Raw genomic sequence first — 13,920 nt, 5'->3', positions numbered from 1 at the left:
GTGGTATATTACTTTAAAGTTGATCAAGCATCTAGTTTTAAGGCGTGTGCACGGATGACCCGGGAAGTACGGGTCACCCGGGAATTACGTTATATGACCGAGCGGACGCTGACTAATAATAAGTTCGGCGTTGAAGTGGATTCTTAGCGGTCACCAAAGGCCGACATATGTTATATAACCACCAAGGCCATTGCATAAGCAACTTCAGCTCGAGCGAGCAATTTAGACCCCGGCTGACCTGTAGCCACTTCCGTCCTAGCGCGGACAGCCGGAGACCGGGGTTCGTCGCCAATTCAAAGCTGGATGCTCTTAGCCCCTAGGGCAGGCGGTACCGAAGGGCAGTATGCTCCGACGTGTTATGTCACGTGAGATGTGAGGCGGTGAATTTTCTTCTGGCCAACTTACGTGGATATGATCTACGTCATAACCATTATCTATACTCCTGACTGTTCGGATTGCAAGGCAGTCGCATTTGACCTCAGTAGCTGCTTCCTCATGTGAATGTCATCAAGCTACTTGGGTAGCTGTCGATAACAGAGGTGATATCGCTCCCAAATTCCATCCAGGACCACCAGCTAATGATGAAAGGTAACTCGAATGACCGGGCTCTAATGCCTCCACCTGTTCCCACCTCCCGCTCTTCTCGTCGCTCTGAAGATTCCCAACCTCGAACAGACACTTCGAACACGTTCAGTGACACCGTAAAGCTCGAGGTTGTCCGCTTGTCGGGTGCGAATTGTTGGAGTTGTTTGAACAGCGACCCTGATTTCGCCCATGTTGTTGCCCAGAGAGATGGTCAAGTATGTATACACTATATCCTCATACATTTCCTACGTTCGCTAACCAGCCTCAAGGCCCTTTATTGGATACAAGCTGGTCTGTTGCCGTTTTCGTTCAGATCAGCGGTCAATTGCATTCCGCTTTGTTCTTCCTGCCATGCTTCTTTCGACCGCCCCTCTGACCCCTGCTGGGTGTTCCTCCCGACGGATTTAAACTTCTTCATCAGATACGAAATTGATGATCAGTTCCGCCGTGCCCAAAATGATCAAACATCTGGCCGAATCGTCCCAACCATCGAGAAGTACCGTGATCACCTTGCCTCGAAAGAGGTAGTGTCACAGGACGCGACTGGTGGACTGTATCGTGGTTACTACTTGAAAAATTTCCTCCATGGCGTGTACATGTCCGTCGAGTCTCTCCAATTTCTTACTACTCCCAAGCCATGGCACGGACACCCATTGGCTGCAATTCGACGAGGGATCGCCATACTAGGAAGCGCCCGCTGTTATGCACTTGACCGCACCACGATCGACGAATTAACCACGCTGCGCCGTTTATATTTCGATGACAAGAATCTCATTGATAGAAAACTTGTCAAACTATACCATCTTTTGCCCCCAACCCGCAAGAGACAGATGAGCGATGACGAGTCCGAACCTAATGATCAGAAGAAGCTCGCCACTGACCCAGACAATCACGGGATCACCCAAGGCGTCCAGAACGACCAGATTACCCAGGATGTTGAGATTGCCCTGGACACACATCACGTTTGTAATCCAGCTGAGGCTTCGGCCCTGGGTGCAGGCCCTCATACCGATGTCCATGACAGTACTGGATGGGTTTTAGGACCCAGTGCTACAGGAAATGATGCGATCGACCGTTTTGCGCTGTTGCTACAATCCACAGACATCATTAAGCTACTGAGTTGATAACCTATCCCATTGTTCTTTTTCCTATTGTTTTGTTTTCTCACCTTGTCTCATTTGGTAATGTGAAACATTAACAAATTGAAGCTTATGTGCTGAATCTGGATGCCCCCAACATCTTCCCAACCCTCTCTGCTGCAGATCTTCATTAATACGACCTCGTGCGGCATATACCTCATTTTTATGTGTGGCAGGATGGTTCTCCATCGCAACGTATCCACATTGCTCGGGAAAACCTTCGAGATAAACCCCCATATCGTGGCATATTACTTTTGGGCACAATTCAAGCATTTCTGGAACACGGTCTTGAAGCCAAGATTCAACACAGGTATTGAGTGGTGCCGCTTTGGATAGTAGGGCCGCGGCTCTACACATTCCCATAGTCTATACTAGGTTAAGGATTTGGATGTGCCCTCCCCTGAAGTCGATCAGGCATCTCCTGAGTGACATGAGATATTTGCTAAATTTTGGGGCATCCATATTACTGCTCTCAATCCGGAGCCCGACCATCAGCTTGTGATGGCTGAAGAACGCTCTGCAATATCCCTACCCCTGAGGATCAGACAAATACTGTTGCCCATCTCTCTGTCATTCTGAATCAGGTCCAAAAACATCACTGCACGGAGACATATTGTTTAAAGAAAGTCAAGCAGACTGAATTAGTTATCTGTCGCTTTTATTATCCTATTACTTACAATGAAAACCCATCTCTGCGGAAACCCCCCCCCCCCCACGGTGCCAGTTATTATCGTCTCTATCCTATACGGAGTGACTCCCGGCTCAATTGTTACAATTATTTGGTCTCTATGGCATGACTAGTTAATAGTGATATCATCCCTTGCACTGGCAGCCTTGCAGTACACAACTATGTTGCAAAATATGTTACTAAAGCAGGGACCCCAACACAGTCTTATCGTGAGATGATGACTTTAATTATTCCGAGTTTAAATACCCGCAACCCACTGTTCTCTGCTGTGGCAAAATTGCTGAATTAAATGATTGGTGAGCGTGACTGGTCTGGACAAGAGGTTGCTATATTCTTCTAAATTTACTCCTGGCCCAAGGCAGTCGTATTGTGTCCTATGTTGACTGTCGGCCTGAGAATCAGCATAGCCAGATATCCACTAGGGCATTGTCGAACGCCTGGAAATTGGGGTCTTTAGGGCTTCGCCTGATGGCCCCACATTTAAAGCGTTAGCTGGCAGCGCGCTACGGTTATCTTCCTCAAGATCCAGTTTGCCATGAGCATATTGGATGTTCCTGCTTCTTTGGCGACTCTGGGGGCATTGGGTGGTTCACTATTGATCATGGGCTGGACAGCTTTGACTATATAAGTCAACCTTCTTGTGGTGTATCCTGATGCACATACTAAGTAGATAGAATAAGACACGGCAGTTATTCTAGGTGATTTCTACCATCATTACCCTGAATAGTATAGTAAGTACCTACTCATTGGAGCTAGGATCTAATTTTGTGTTACTGCTACCTAACTCCTTATCAGCACTATCCGAAATGATTGGGATCGTTGTAGGCTGCTTTGCAAGAGAGCTTGTCAGCATACAGATCTTCATTGCCTAAGCTATTGTCACTGCAGCCGGCATAGTCTCCATCTCTACAGTATTCAATGCACTCTCCAACCACGGTGCCTGCACTGTCATATTTAGCTTTGTTGGCACGATGTTTATCACGGTTTTCTCCTTGATCTGAACATTCGCGCGCCTCAGCTGGCTCAGCTGGGTTGGATTCACTACATTCTTGATTATAAATTTTATCTTTGTTATTTTAGTCACACAGCAGGACAGGCCGCCTGGCGCACCAAGCACTGGTGACTTTCACCTCGGCTGGAACCTTCTCGCATACCCAACCTTCACAGCCGGAACGGTCGCCAGCACGGATCTCTTTGTCTTCGCGAGCGTCTCGTCAATGTACCTCCCCGTCGTCTCCGAGATGAACCGGCCGCAAGACTATAGAAAAGCCGCAATTATTGCAGGTATGCTGACTAGAATCCTATATATTACATTCTCTCTTGTTGTCTACCGCTAGTGCGGTACCTGGCTCACCACCCCTGCCTTTGGAAGCGCGGTCCGCTCTTCAAGAAGAACTCATACAGTATCGCTTTGCCTGGGCTAGTGGTGGGCGTGGGCATATACTAACATGTGGCAGCCAAGCTGATTTTCATGCGTGTCCTACGCGGTTCACCGCATCTGTAGCGAGATACATATGTACACTCGGGGACGTGGCTCAGCTTGAACCTAATTCTAGGCGTGCTGGGGTTCATAAATTGCCGAGACGGTGCCGATTCTCGATTACTTGCTCGGGCTTGCAGGTTCGTCGTGCTTTGCTCCGTTTAGTCTGGTGTACCCGGCATTACTTTAGGATGACTTCAGGGCAAAGACGAAATTGAATTTGACAAGTCTAGCTACTTCTCCGTCCAAGATTGGCCTGGTGGTAGTTATTGGTAGGTTTATAATTGTCAGTGGGACGTAATTTTACCATCCTTCCACTCACTTTATTTGTTTTATTCGGAGATCAAAGTGTCAAGTCAAATATTTTGCATCCAAGTCACCCCAGAAGAGCCTTCCGCTTGAGCTGTTAATGAATTAAAGCCTCTTTAGCCACTTGTCACTAAGCTCTCGCCGAGCTTGCGGTAGTGGGCAATTTAATTTTTTTTTCTTTAGAAAACGCCGCCGCTCTGCGAATTCTGATGTGCTGGCTAGATAAGAAATGGCTTATTTCTTGCCCCTGTTTCAATGTCCCGGAGGGCGTGACTGGTGAGCTCCCTAATATTCTTATTCAAATTATTCTGAGCATTATATCTGCATGACTGATACAAGACGCCTCAAGGGATAGAGGGTGTAGCCAATCTCCGATCAAATACTATAAGCGAGCAGGTAATAAGGTTTGTGGTCAGTAAGATAAGTAGGTCGCCCGTGGCAAGTGAGACAGGCAAGCCAGAGGTGAGAAGCTCACACTGTTTATTGCGCACTCACCCTAATCTCAGCCAAGTCGCGTGACCGCAAAGGTGAAAGGCGGTTATAGGGATATTTTCAACTTATGAAAAGCACATACGACCACAGGGTGTGGAAAACAGGGCTTCCCGTCCGCTCAGCCGTACTTAAGCCACACGCCGGCTGGTTAGTAGTATGGTGGGTGACCACATGCGAATCCCAGCTGTTGTATGTTTTTTCTTTTTTCTGTTGATTTTTTACTATCTGTACCTTTTCCTTCCTTGCCTCATTTCTTTTCCCTTCTTATATCTTCTGAATCCAGCAGCTAGTGATATCTCTGCCAGGCTACCCTGAAGGCGTTTGCTAGAACATGTGCTTTTATAGTTTACAGAGAACGTAAAGAATCCATCATCCTCATCCCCAATCTCGCTCGCTATGTCCCGGTACTCGGCTGCCTGCGAACTCGGGCCAATGACTCCGTTTCCGTCTCCGAGTCCGCGTCCATTTCTGTCTGCTCGCGCCGGACCGTCGTCTCAGTCGCCTTCAAAATCGAGAGCTCTATCGGCATCTTCTTTTTCTTAGACGCTGATGGGGAACCCGGCGTAGCGCCCCGGTACTGATGGCCGTCTTCCTCTTCCGTGCGCGCGGTGCCGGGGCAGATGCGGACTATCCCGGTAAAGCACTCTATTATTGACCATTATGAGGTGGAGACCGTGTCATCTGCGGGACGGGTTTAGTTGGTTGGTTAGTATCGGTGGAAATTGCAGGTAGGTTTTCTCATCAGGCTGTGCGCGGAAAATGAGAAAGAGATGGGGAAGTGTGGATGGGGATGTACATACATGTGGCGTTTGTGGTTGTAGCATAGGTTATCACTGATACTGGTGACTGTTACACTATGTATGGGCAAAAGCAAGAGAGCGGTCAGTTGATTCATTCAGCTTAGAAGGCGAACGAGAGGGCGTCGAAGCGAGAGAGGAGAAAACGTACAAGGATCCAAGCCCGAACATAGAAAAGAGCAGGATCTTCTTCCACAAGTTCACGGAAAGGCCGGTTGTCTTGTGCAGCGGAAGTCCAATGACTGCCAGATCGAGCGTCGTGATGGTTGTTGCATTTGCGATGCCGAAGGCGTTGAAAGTAAGGCAGAACCCTTCTGTTTCCCCGAGCCATCTTGTCCAGATATACGAGACTGGGAGGCGTGAACGCCGTTGCAAAAAGATAGGTCACGAAGTACAAGATGTTGATGGCGATCAGCACCCAGGTTGACCCGTCGGATGCCTGCACTTGGGAAGATACGAAGATACAGACATAGGTAGGCCATTTCGGTTGCGGCGGGGGAAGGGATGTAGAGCAGTTGTAGGAGCCAGGTGAAAGGTGAATTGCCTTATAGTTAGCCTTTGTATGCTGCTGGATGTAAGACTTGCTGGCTGGCATACCATTGCAATGTGCGTTATGCTGTCAAAGGAGAGAGTCCATATGTCCTTTCCATAGCCATCCTTCGCCACTGGTGAGATTAGCATTGCATTGTGGTTGAGAAAGAAGAGAGAAGATACCCAACATACTTGGATACTCCAGGGCTCCCATTGGGATCGCGAAAGTCTGTCCGTCTTTTAACTGTTCATTCATCGAAGCGGAACTCTCAAGAGGCATACATACCAGGGCTAAGAAGGCAAGAGTATCCTCGGACCCAAAGTGATGCCGCGACTCGGAGCATCGCACGAAGGTAAATGTTATTCGCGAGACTCATAAACACACTGGTGTCGGTTGGCGTGGTGTGAGAAATGCCGCGAGGCTCAATTCCACACATGGTATTCGACACATTCTGGGAGGCTACGCGAGTCAGCAATACTCTGTACAGGTGAGCTCCGCAGCGGTGCTCTGCTAGAGGCGCAGAGGGACGACATACTCAATGTTTCTTTGAGTGTGCATTTCATCACAACGCGGTCGCTGATACTCTGCTGGAGCGCTGTATCCGCGCAGATACAATCGGTATCAACTGGGAGGCAAGAAGAGCTCCCAAGGTCTGTTTGCATGCATGCTACCTGGATAGTGTTGTGTTAGCCCATATCACCTTCAGACTGGGGTGAAGACGCTGAAGGCAACCTACCGCACATGCAGCCAGTCGCTGTGAAGCTGCTCCAGTTATGAGAAGAGCAACCGCCCAGAGACTCGACTTGCAAGCCCATATCATTGTGAACCCAGAGCATGGTTCAGCCCCAGTCTGGGGATGGGGCCACCAGCTTTTGAGGCATCGCACCCATGTCGTTTCCCAGATGCTCCTAGTATCGAGCCCTCTGCTAATTCATCGCGCTGATCTCTGCTTCCTGGAGCCTCTGTGGGAACTGGTTGGAGAGCAGATCGCGAACTGACCAGGATCGCTCTTTAGCGCGGCGCCAACAGGATCCGTCTTGGGCCGTTCCAAGACGGTTCATTTCGAAAGGAAATTGCCATCGCATCGGCTAATTGCAATCAAAGCTCGCTGATTCGCCCTGCGAGCTGTTCTCGACCAGCCCGGGCTCGACCGTGACCTGGCATGATCAATGATCAACGATCATGAATCAGTGATTGTGCCGCAGCCTTTGACTGTTTCCTTTCCTGGTCACACTACACGCAGCTTTATCTCGAGCAAAAAATGGAATTAACGCTCCCAAATAGGACCAGGGCGCCCTCGTCGAAGTAATCACGTACTGGGTCTTCTGGATTATCTACACACGGTCATTCCACCCTCTCCGCCAAATTCCATGGCCCTTTCTGGGCATCTATCACGAGAGCCTGGATGGTCCTTCATGTGCTCCCCGGGGATGCTGAGAAGACACAGAGGAAGCTACATGCAAAGTATGGTAGGGATTATCTCTTCAAATCACGTCCTCTCTTCAGACCTGCTTTAGTGCCCCATGCTTATGAAGTACATAGGGCCTGTGGTTAGCATCGTTCCCAACGAGCTAGTCACTAGTGACCCGGACGCAGTCTAAAAGTTCTACGGTTTCAAATCCGTCACTGCAAAGGTATCACCCTCACTCAGGGCACCCGGATCCTTCGCTCGTACATTCGTATTGACCATCAAGCTAGACCTACTTTTATCGGGCATCCAAACCACCATGGGGTACGTCAAGGTCATAGTCCGATTGTTATCCAGAGCAGCTACTGAGTAAAAGCAGCGCGATTTCCAGACCATTTCATATCAGAGGGCGGATAACTACACGCGAAGCGTCGCCGGATTGTTAGTCACGTCTATACGATGACAAGCATTCTCCAATCGGAAAAGTATATTGATAGGTGCATTGAAGTCTGGCTTGAGAAGCTAGGCGAGATGGCAGACCGCGGGGAGTCTTTCGATCTATGGATATGGACTCGCATGTAGCCAGCTATACAGTCTCATTACCTGGTTTGTTTCCCGCTAATACGCGAATCAGGTATGCGTACGACGTGATCGGCGAGCTCTACTTTGGCAAAATGTTCGGCTTTCTTCAAGCCGGAGGTGATCACCTAGGGTACATCGACGCAACAGATGACTTGGTCTCTGTCCAGTTCCTGGCTGGTAACATGCCCACCTATGTCCGAGGTTTATTTATGCTCACGGGAATTCTGTTCCCTAAAGTCCGAGGAGCCTTAAAGGCTCCGGCAGGCCTTACTGACGCAACAGATGCAATGCTCAAGGACCGCGTTGTTGCCCTATAAAGTCAGAGCCAGAGCCAAAAGGGTTCATCCGAGTCCGATTCCAATCCTAAGCCCCAACGGCAGGACGTTCTAGGAAAGTTACTCGAAATCTCCCTCAAAGAGGCAAGGAACTTGATTTCGTGCTTGATAATATTAAGATGGAGTCATTTGGCGGATTGTAGGACCATCTTCCCCTTCCTTTCTCTTCCGTTCCTCCCCAGTTGCCCCAACTTAACTTCCCATACAATTTACGCATAGAATTTGCAGGCTGACCAGTACTTGAATAAACGGATAGCTTTGCTGGAAGCGAAACAACAGCCCTCACGCTCTCTGGCATCCTCTATCATATCCTCCGCACTCCCTCCGTCTACACCAAACTCACGGCTGAAATCGACGCCGCCGTGCAATCCAACCAACTCAGTGCACACACCGCCTACAACGAGGCCGTGAAGCTTCCGTATCTGACTGCCTGTATCAATGAAGGAATCCGCATGCACGCAATTATCCCCCGCCATTCACCGCTCTGCGGGTGTATGATCGGGGGCTACTTAATCCGAGAATACGCGGATAGGCGTCAACCCTGGTGTTATCCATTTCGACAAGAGCGTTTTCGGGGAAGACGCGGATGTGTTTCGGCCGGAGCGGTGGATAGAATCGGAGGCTGAGGCGAGTAGAATGGATCGGTTTATCATGCAGTTTGGGATGGGGTCGAGGACATGTCTTGGGGAAAATGTGAGTTCCTCCCGTCCATATAATTTATATAGTTATTCCCTAGGAATGGTGTGCATGAAATACGATGGTAACCAAGATACTGATGCTGATGCTGACCGATAAATCCATGTCTAGATATCGATGTGCGAGATTTACAAGGCTATCCCCGAACTGTTAAAGTTATACACATTTGAAATTGCCCGTGACGAGGAGATGAATATGACATCGTATTGGCTGCATAAGCCAGTTGCTATCGATGTCAATGTTCACACCGTTGATGGATTATAGCCACCGGGCTATCCTGCAGCAAAGTATATTGTATATGTAGCCTACGACTTTCAACAAGTATCGTTGAACAGGTCCGCAACAAAAGACCTCATGGAGCGATTATATAGTCAAGTATCTAAGAACGAAAGTAGAACCATGCAACAGGGGTGAACTCACTACTCTGTAGCTTCAAGCGCTTGCATACCTTTGGAAAACACAAATATCACCATCCCTTCTAGACAGGACTAGTATAATGCAAACTTGTCTCGCTGTTATTTTCCTTCACCACGCAATTAGATTTCTACTACAATGTATTACTGACATACTGTTAGAGGAGCTGGCAGTACTCATCTATGGTCTCTCATGTAGATACCTTGTCAGTGATCATCCAAAATAACCTCACCGGCCGCCGCGATGTAGCTCGGGCAATGAAAAAAAAAAAAAAAAAAAAAAAAAAAAAAAAAAAAAAAAAAAAAAAAAAAAAAAAAAAAAAAAAAAAAAAAAACGCCGAATGGAACCCATCAGATCGAACGCACGAGCTGTTCGCCGTCGACCACTGCATTGGCTAGGGTACACCGTAGCGTCTACCTACTCTCTACTCTACTCCATACAATCAAGAGTAGTATGCATTAGTTAAAGTCTCCGTCTCGGGACGAGACTCCAGTCTTGGTGCTGTATGTATGTTTTATGCAGGCGTGCCTTGTATGAAGAAACAAGAAGTTAAAGGGATTCATGGATCATAAGTTATGGCATGCAGGCTGTAGCGCACTGGGGTTTTCAGGTTACTCAGGTAAGTTAGTTCAATGATACCTACCCAAGAAATAGCCGGTGGTGAATGCCAGATGCTGAAACACGATACCCGATAGTCAATAGTCTATATAATAGACGGCACAAAGCAGTGGAAGTCACAAAGTCCTGGGATGACAACAAAAGGAGGCTGAGCGGTACTAATGTGGATGAGGACCACCTGGCCAGTGCTCGAAGGAAGGATGGAAGGTCTCTTAGAACAAACCAACGGATGGCTTATGCTTATGCCCGTGCTCGTGCTAGGTCATTGCTTATCCCGCCGTAACCGCAAGACACAAGACACAAGGCCGGGCACGGTGCGGTGCGATGGTGATGGTGATTGTGCGACGCCGGAGGATATTTTCTTTTCTGCTATACAGATTGTTGCACTGCGAAGGCGGGACTTGGGACTCGAGCTCGAGGGTAGTATGCATGACTCCACATCTTGCAGATTAAACTTCAAGTTATGCAAGGTGAACGGTGATGGAGCCATGCATGCATGCATGTGTCGTTGTTAAATGGAGACTACTTACAACCCGTCAGGAACAAACACTAAAGCGCCCGACGGACTCCATCTAATTGAGTATTATCCCGAGCATAGTAGGAGCATTGTCGTTTTCTCTCCGCCAGTTGGCGGCTGCCCCTCATCAGGGTTACTTCAGTTACGTGCAGGATGTAGACAGTGGGGAAATACCCCATCAATTGCCGAACGAGAAGGGGCCAAGACTGCTTTGTCGGCGCTTGGGGTAATCCTGGCAGCGCAGCATGGTTGGGCGTGCCGATCTGAGTGGTTCGTTTGGATTTTCTTCACGACTCATTCCCTGTCACTTGTCGATTCGTATTCCGTCTACCGCGGAGAATGGTTAGTACTACTTACTTAGTGGTTGTTGCAGCCTTGCAGATTGCCCAGTTCGATTCCTTAATCCGAGCTGATATGGAGCTACGACAGGAACGTATAATGATCTGCCTCCGCGTGCAGCTGGTGCCTCGGAGTACAGTCTCTACTGGAGGGCTCGGAGTATGCTAGGGCTGCCAATGATAGTTAGTGCCTTTGCCCAGCACGCGAGCATGCGCTCACGGGATACACCGCAATGACCATCCACGGGGAATGTTCTGAAACTGGGAGGATCGTCGATGCCGGCGGGTGATGGGTGCAGAAGCATGGATGTGCTTCGTTCGTTTACTTGTAGATGTGATCTGGCTGGCGCCACTTAAGTTGGAGGTGAGGTTGTATCGAGCGCGTCCTACGGCGCTTCGCAGGTACTGATGTTTATTTTTGGACCCGGCGACTCCGGTGGGGTTGATCGTGGCATTCCTTAGATCGCCAGGAATGCTGTGCTTGGTGGTTTCTTGTCTGCTGTTCTCATGACTAGAGAGGGGTATAAGAGGAGCGCGGTTCCTGAAGATCACTGAGGTTGATTTGTCTGTGCCTGTCAGTGTGACTGTGACTGTGTCTGTGCAGCGGTGCGGGTCTTTTCCAGCTATTCCCCGGCTTTCTTGTATATACTTTAGAAGGGTCTTGTTGATATGGTTCGTTTTGGATATTCTGCGGTTGCCGTAGCCCTTGCTGGGCTGGGCGTTGCCGCTCCTACGCCGCTCGCTCGTCGTGGTATGTCTCCCAGCGTGTGGTATAACAGTGCATGACTAACGTTGACAGATGTTTCAACGGAGGAGCTGAATAGGCTGGCCCTATACGCGGAATACGCTGCGGCCTCGTACTGCACGCCCAACATCGACTCCACCGGCGACAAATTGACATGCGCAGAAGGGAACTGCCCTACCGTCGAAGCAGCCGAAGCGATCACCCTGGCCGAGTTCTATGAGTGTGTCAACCCGGTACCACTGCCGTAAAACAAGCTAACGAAATGCAGGGAGAACGAGTACGGCGATGTAGCTGGTTTCCTCGCAGTTGACACTACCAACCAGCTCCTCGTTGTGTCCTTCCGCGGAAGCCGAACCATCGACACCTGGGTCGCAAACCTCGACTTCGGCCTGGAAGCAGTTAATGACCTCTGCACCGGATGTGAAGCCCACGGAGGGTTCTGGAAAGCTTGGGAGGTCGTTGCGGACAGCATAGCCTCAGGCATTGAGTCCGCCCTTGCGACCTACCCCGACTACACCATTGTCTTCACAGGTCACAGTTTCGGCGGAGCATTGGCGACTCTCGGTGCGGCGCAGCTGCGCAATGCCGGCTATGCCATTGAGCTCGTAAGATTTTGCCTCAGACTCGAGGAGCTGTTTGCTGACGAAGCCTAGTACCCCTATGGCTGCCCGCGTGTCGGCAACGAAGCGCTAGTGCAGTACATCACAGACCAGGGATCCAACTACCGCGTCACGCACACCAACGACATCGTCCCCAGACTCCCGCCCATGGCGTTTGGGTTCAGCCACATCAGCCCCGAGTACTGGATCACCAGCGACACCGACGTGACGCCCACCACAGCTGATATCCAGGTGATTGAGGGTGTTGGATCGAGAGAAGGCAATGCGGGCGAGGCTTTGCAGCTCGTTTCACCACATCTCTTTTACTTTTTCGACATCACTGCTTGTCAGTAGGCGGGGGATGTCGGACGTTGATGAGATCACATGTAATGATTGAATGTGAAACATACCTTGATGATTTGAATAGAAAATAACCCCGACAATCATTTGCAAGACTCCAACTTTGGACAAAGGGCTATCAATAACTCGAGAGACCGGCAGCTGCATAGAGATTCATTTTTGTCCTTTAGACAAAGGACCGGGCGAACCTGTTCGAGAGAGTTTTCGTCCAGTACCGAGACAGAGAGCCAGCCGATGGCTTCGCTCCGTCTGTAGTAAATATGTCGACTTCTGGCTCCCCCAAGGCTACTTTTCAAACCTGGCATTTTTGTAAACGAGGTCGGAATCACGAGCCATAATTCTCTTGACCAAAGTTATTTCCGTGAAAATGGGAACATGCAACCAAAGCGCAAAGCCTACCGGAGTTAAGAAGGTTTGAAATTCAAGTGTTTCCGGGCTGTCCACCTATGTACTCTGACAAGGCTGTCCAGCGGGCCGGGAAAGTCCCTGAAACCAAGCGGCAAAGTACACCGAAATCAGAGACAGATAGTTCATCAGCATCAGCAGATAAGAAGCGCGAACGAGCCCCGGGAGTCTTTCTCGATGATAGAGTCGTACACGATCCGAGGAAGATCCCATTACCTCTGATGGTTCTTCGAAGCAAACATGACGAAAGTGCGCCTCTCGGGAAACAAGTCAAATTCATGAAGGAATGGCACGAAACGATCAGCGACTTCGTCGCCTACTTGATGGAAGAGGATACATGGAGTATGCTGCCGATTGGGCACATGCGACACCTGGTCAATGGTCGAAGGAGTAGAACTTTCTATTTGGATATGCCAGGCAGTTCGCGGCAAATTGGGTTATGAGAACTCCGCCGAGGAAAAAGTTGCCGCAGAAGCAAAAGGAGCGTCTGGTTACTACCTTTGACGTGTCCTGCGTGCAAGGGGATTTTGATCGCATTGTCTCATGCTTGAATCCTGTCAAGCAGAAGCATATTCTGGAGACGCTTGCCGCTACCCTTTTGATGAAGACGGTGATGGAGAAGTTCTTCCAGCACCCGTTTTGGTATGCCGAAGAGAGCCGAAGATCAATGTGAAGAATCCCTATAGGAGGATGTCTCGCCCAACGGTGTTGTGTTGGAGCGGTTTTTGGCCCGGTCTGAAGAAGGTAAGATGATCCCTTGATCTCAGCGCTCGGAAAGGCTTACCATAGGAAACAATCATAGTCAATCACATTTATGCCCGCATTTGAAGGAACATCACAGCCCGGCTCTTCAACCCAATATTCCAAGCCAAAGATGTCGC

General features: G+C 49.4%; 4 protein-coding genes across 4 annotated transcripts, besides 1 other annotated feature; all 4 read left to right on the top strand.

Moving 5' to 3' along the window:
- Nucleotides 1-207: 207 nt before the first annotated feature.
- Nucleotides 208-2,431, top strand: BDV17DRAFT_277355 (uncharacterized protein; the record flags this gene model as incomplete). Its single annotated transcript, XM_073759426.1, has 3 exons — nt 208-539; nt 589-800; nt 855-2,431. Coding segments are annotated over exons 2-3 (1,039 nt in total), but the record flags the coding sequence as incomplete, so codon positions are not given.
- Nucleotides 2,432-2,701: 270 nt separating this feature from the next.
- Nucleotides 2,702-4,193, top strand: BDV17DRAFT_285481 (uncharacterized protein; the record flags this gene model as incomplete). Its single annotated transcript, XM_073760720.1, has 8 exons — nt 2,702-2,721; nt 2,899-2,999; nt 3,286-3,385; nt 3,431-3,734; nt 3,785-3,844; nt 3,917-3,998; nt 4,033-4,063; nt 4,094-4,193. 8 exons carry the CDS (start codon nt 2,702-2,704, stop codon nt 4,191-4,193), a joined length of 798 nt encoding a protein of 265 aa, XP_073610210.1.
- A 656-nt stretch (nt 4,194-4,849) lies between these two features.
- Nucleotides 4,850-5,008: a sequence feature (Protein overlapping with rRNA (BDV17DRAFT_277354, KAL4923373.1) was converted to a misc_feature.).
- A 1,086-nt stretch (nt 5,009-6,094) lies between these two features.
- Nucleotides 6,095-9,307, top strand: BDV17DRAFT_285479 (cytochrome P450; the record flags this gene model as incomplete). The annotated part of the gene is made up of 11 exons (XM_073760719.1): nt 6,095-6,121; nt 7,307-7,365; nt 7,421-7,491; nt 7,565-7,617; nt 7,860-8,008; nt 8,065-8,248; nt 8,342-8,395; nt 8,437-8,486; nt 8,604-8,839; nt 8,880-9,040; nt 9,155-9,307. 11 exons carry the CDS (start codon nt 6,095-6,097, stop codon nt 9,305-9,307), a joined length of 1,197 nt encoding a protein of 398 aa, XP_073610209.1.
- A 2,182-nt stretch (nt 9,308-11,489) lies between these two features.
- Nucleotides 11,490-12,854, top strand: BDV17DRAFT_245327 (Alpha/Beta hydrolase protein). The gene is made up of 4 exons (XM_073756032.1): nt 11,490-11,681; nt 11,730-11,895; nt 11,944-12,280; nt 12,329-12,854. Exons 1-4 carry the CDS (start codon nt 11,600-11,602, stop codon nt 12,626-12,628), a joined length of 885 nt encoding a protein of 294 aa, XP_073610208.1. The 5' UTR covers nt 11,490-11,599; the 3' UTR covers nt 12,629-12,854.
- The last annotated feature ends 1,066 nt before the right edge of the window (nt 12,855-13,920 follow it).

This window comes from Aspergillus undulatus (assembly GCF_047715775.1).
Source record: "Aspergillus undulatus strain CBS 261.88 unplaced genomic scaffold BDV17scaffold_93, whole genome shotgun sequence".
Classification (NCBI taxonomy): Eukaryota; Fungi; Ascomycota; class Eurotiomycetes; order Eurotiales; family Aspergillaceae; genus Aspergillus; species Aspergillus undulatus.
Note: the sequence above shows the minus strand (reverse complement) of the source record. Positions and strands in the feature narration are given on the sequence as shown.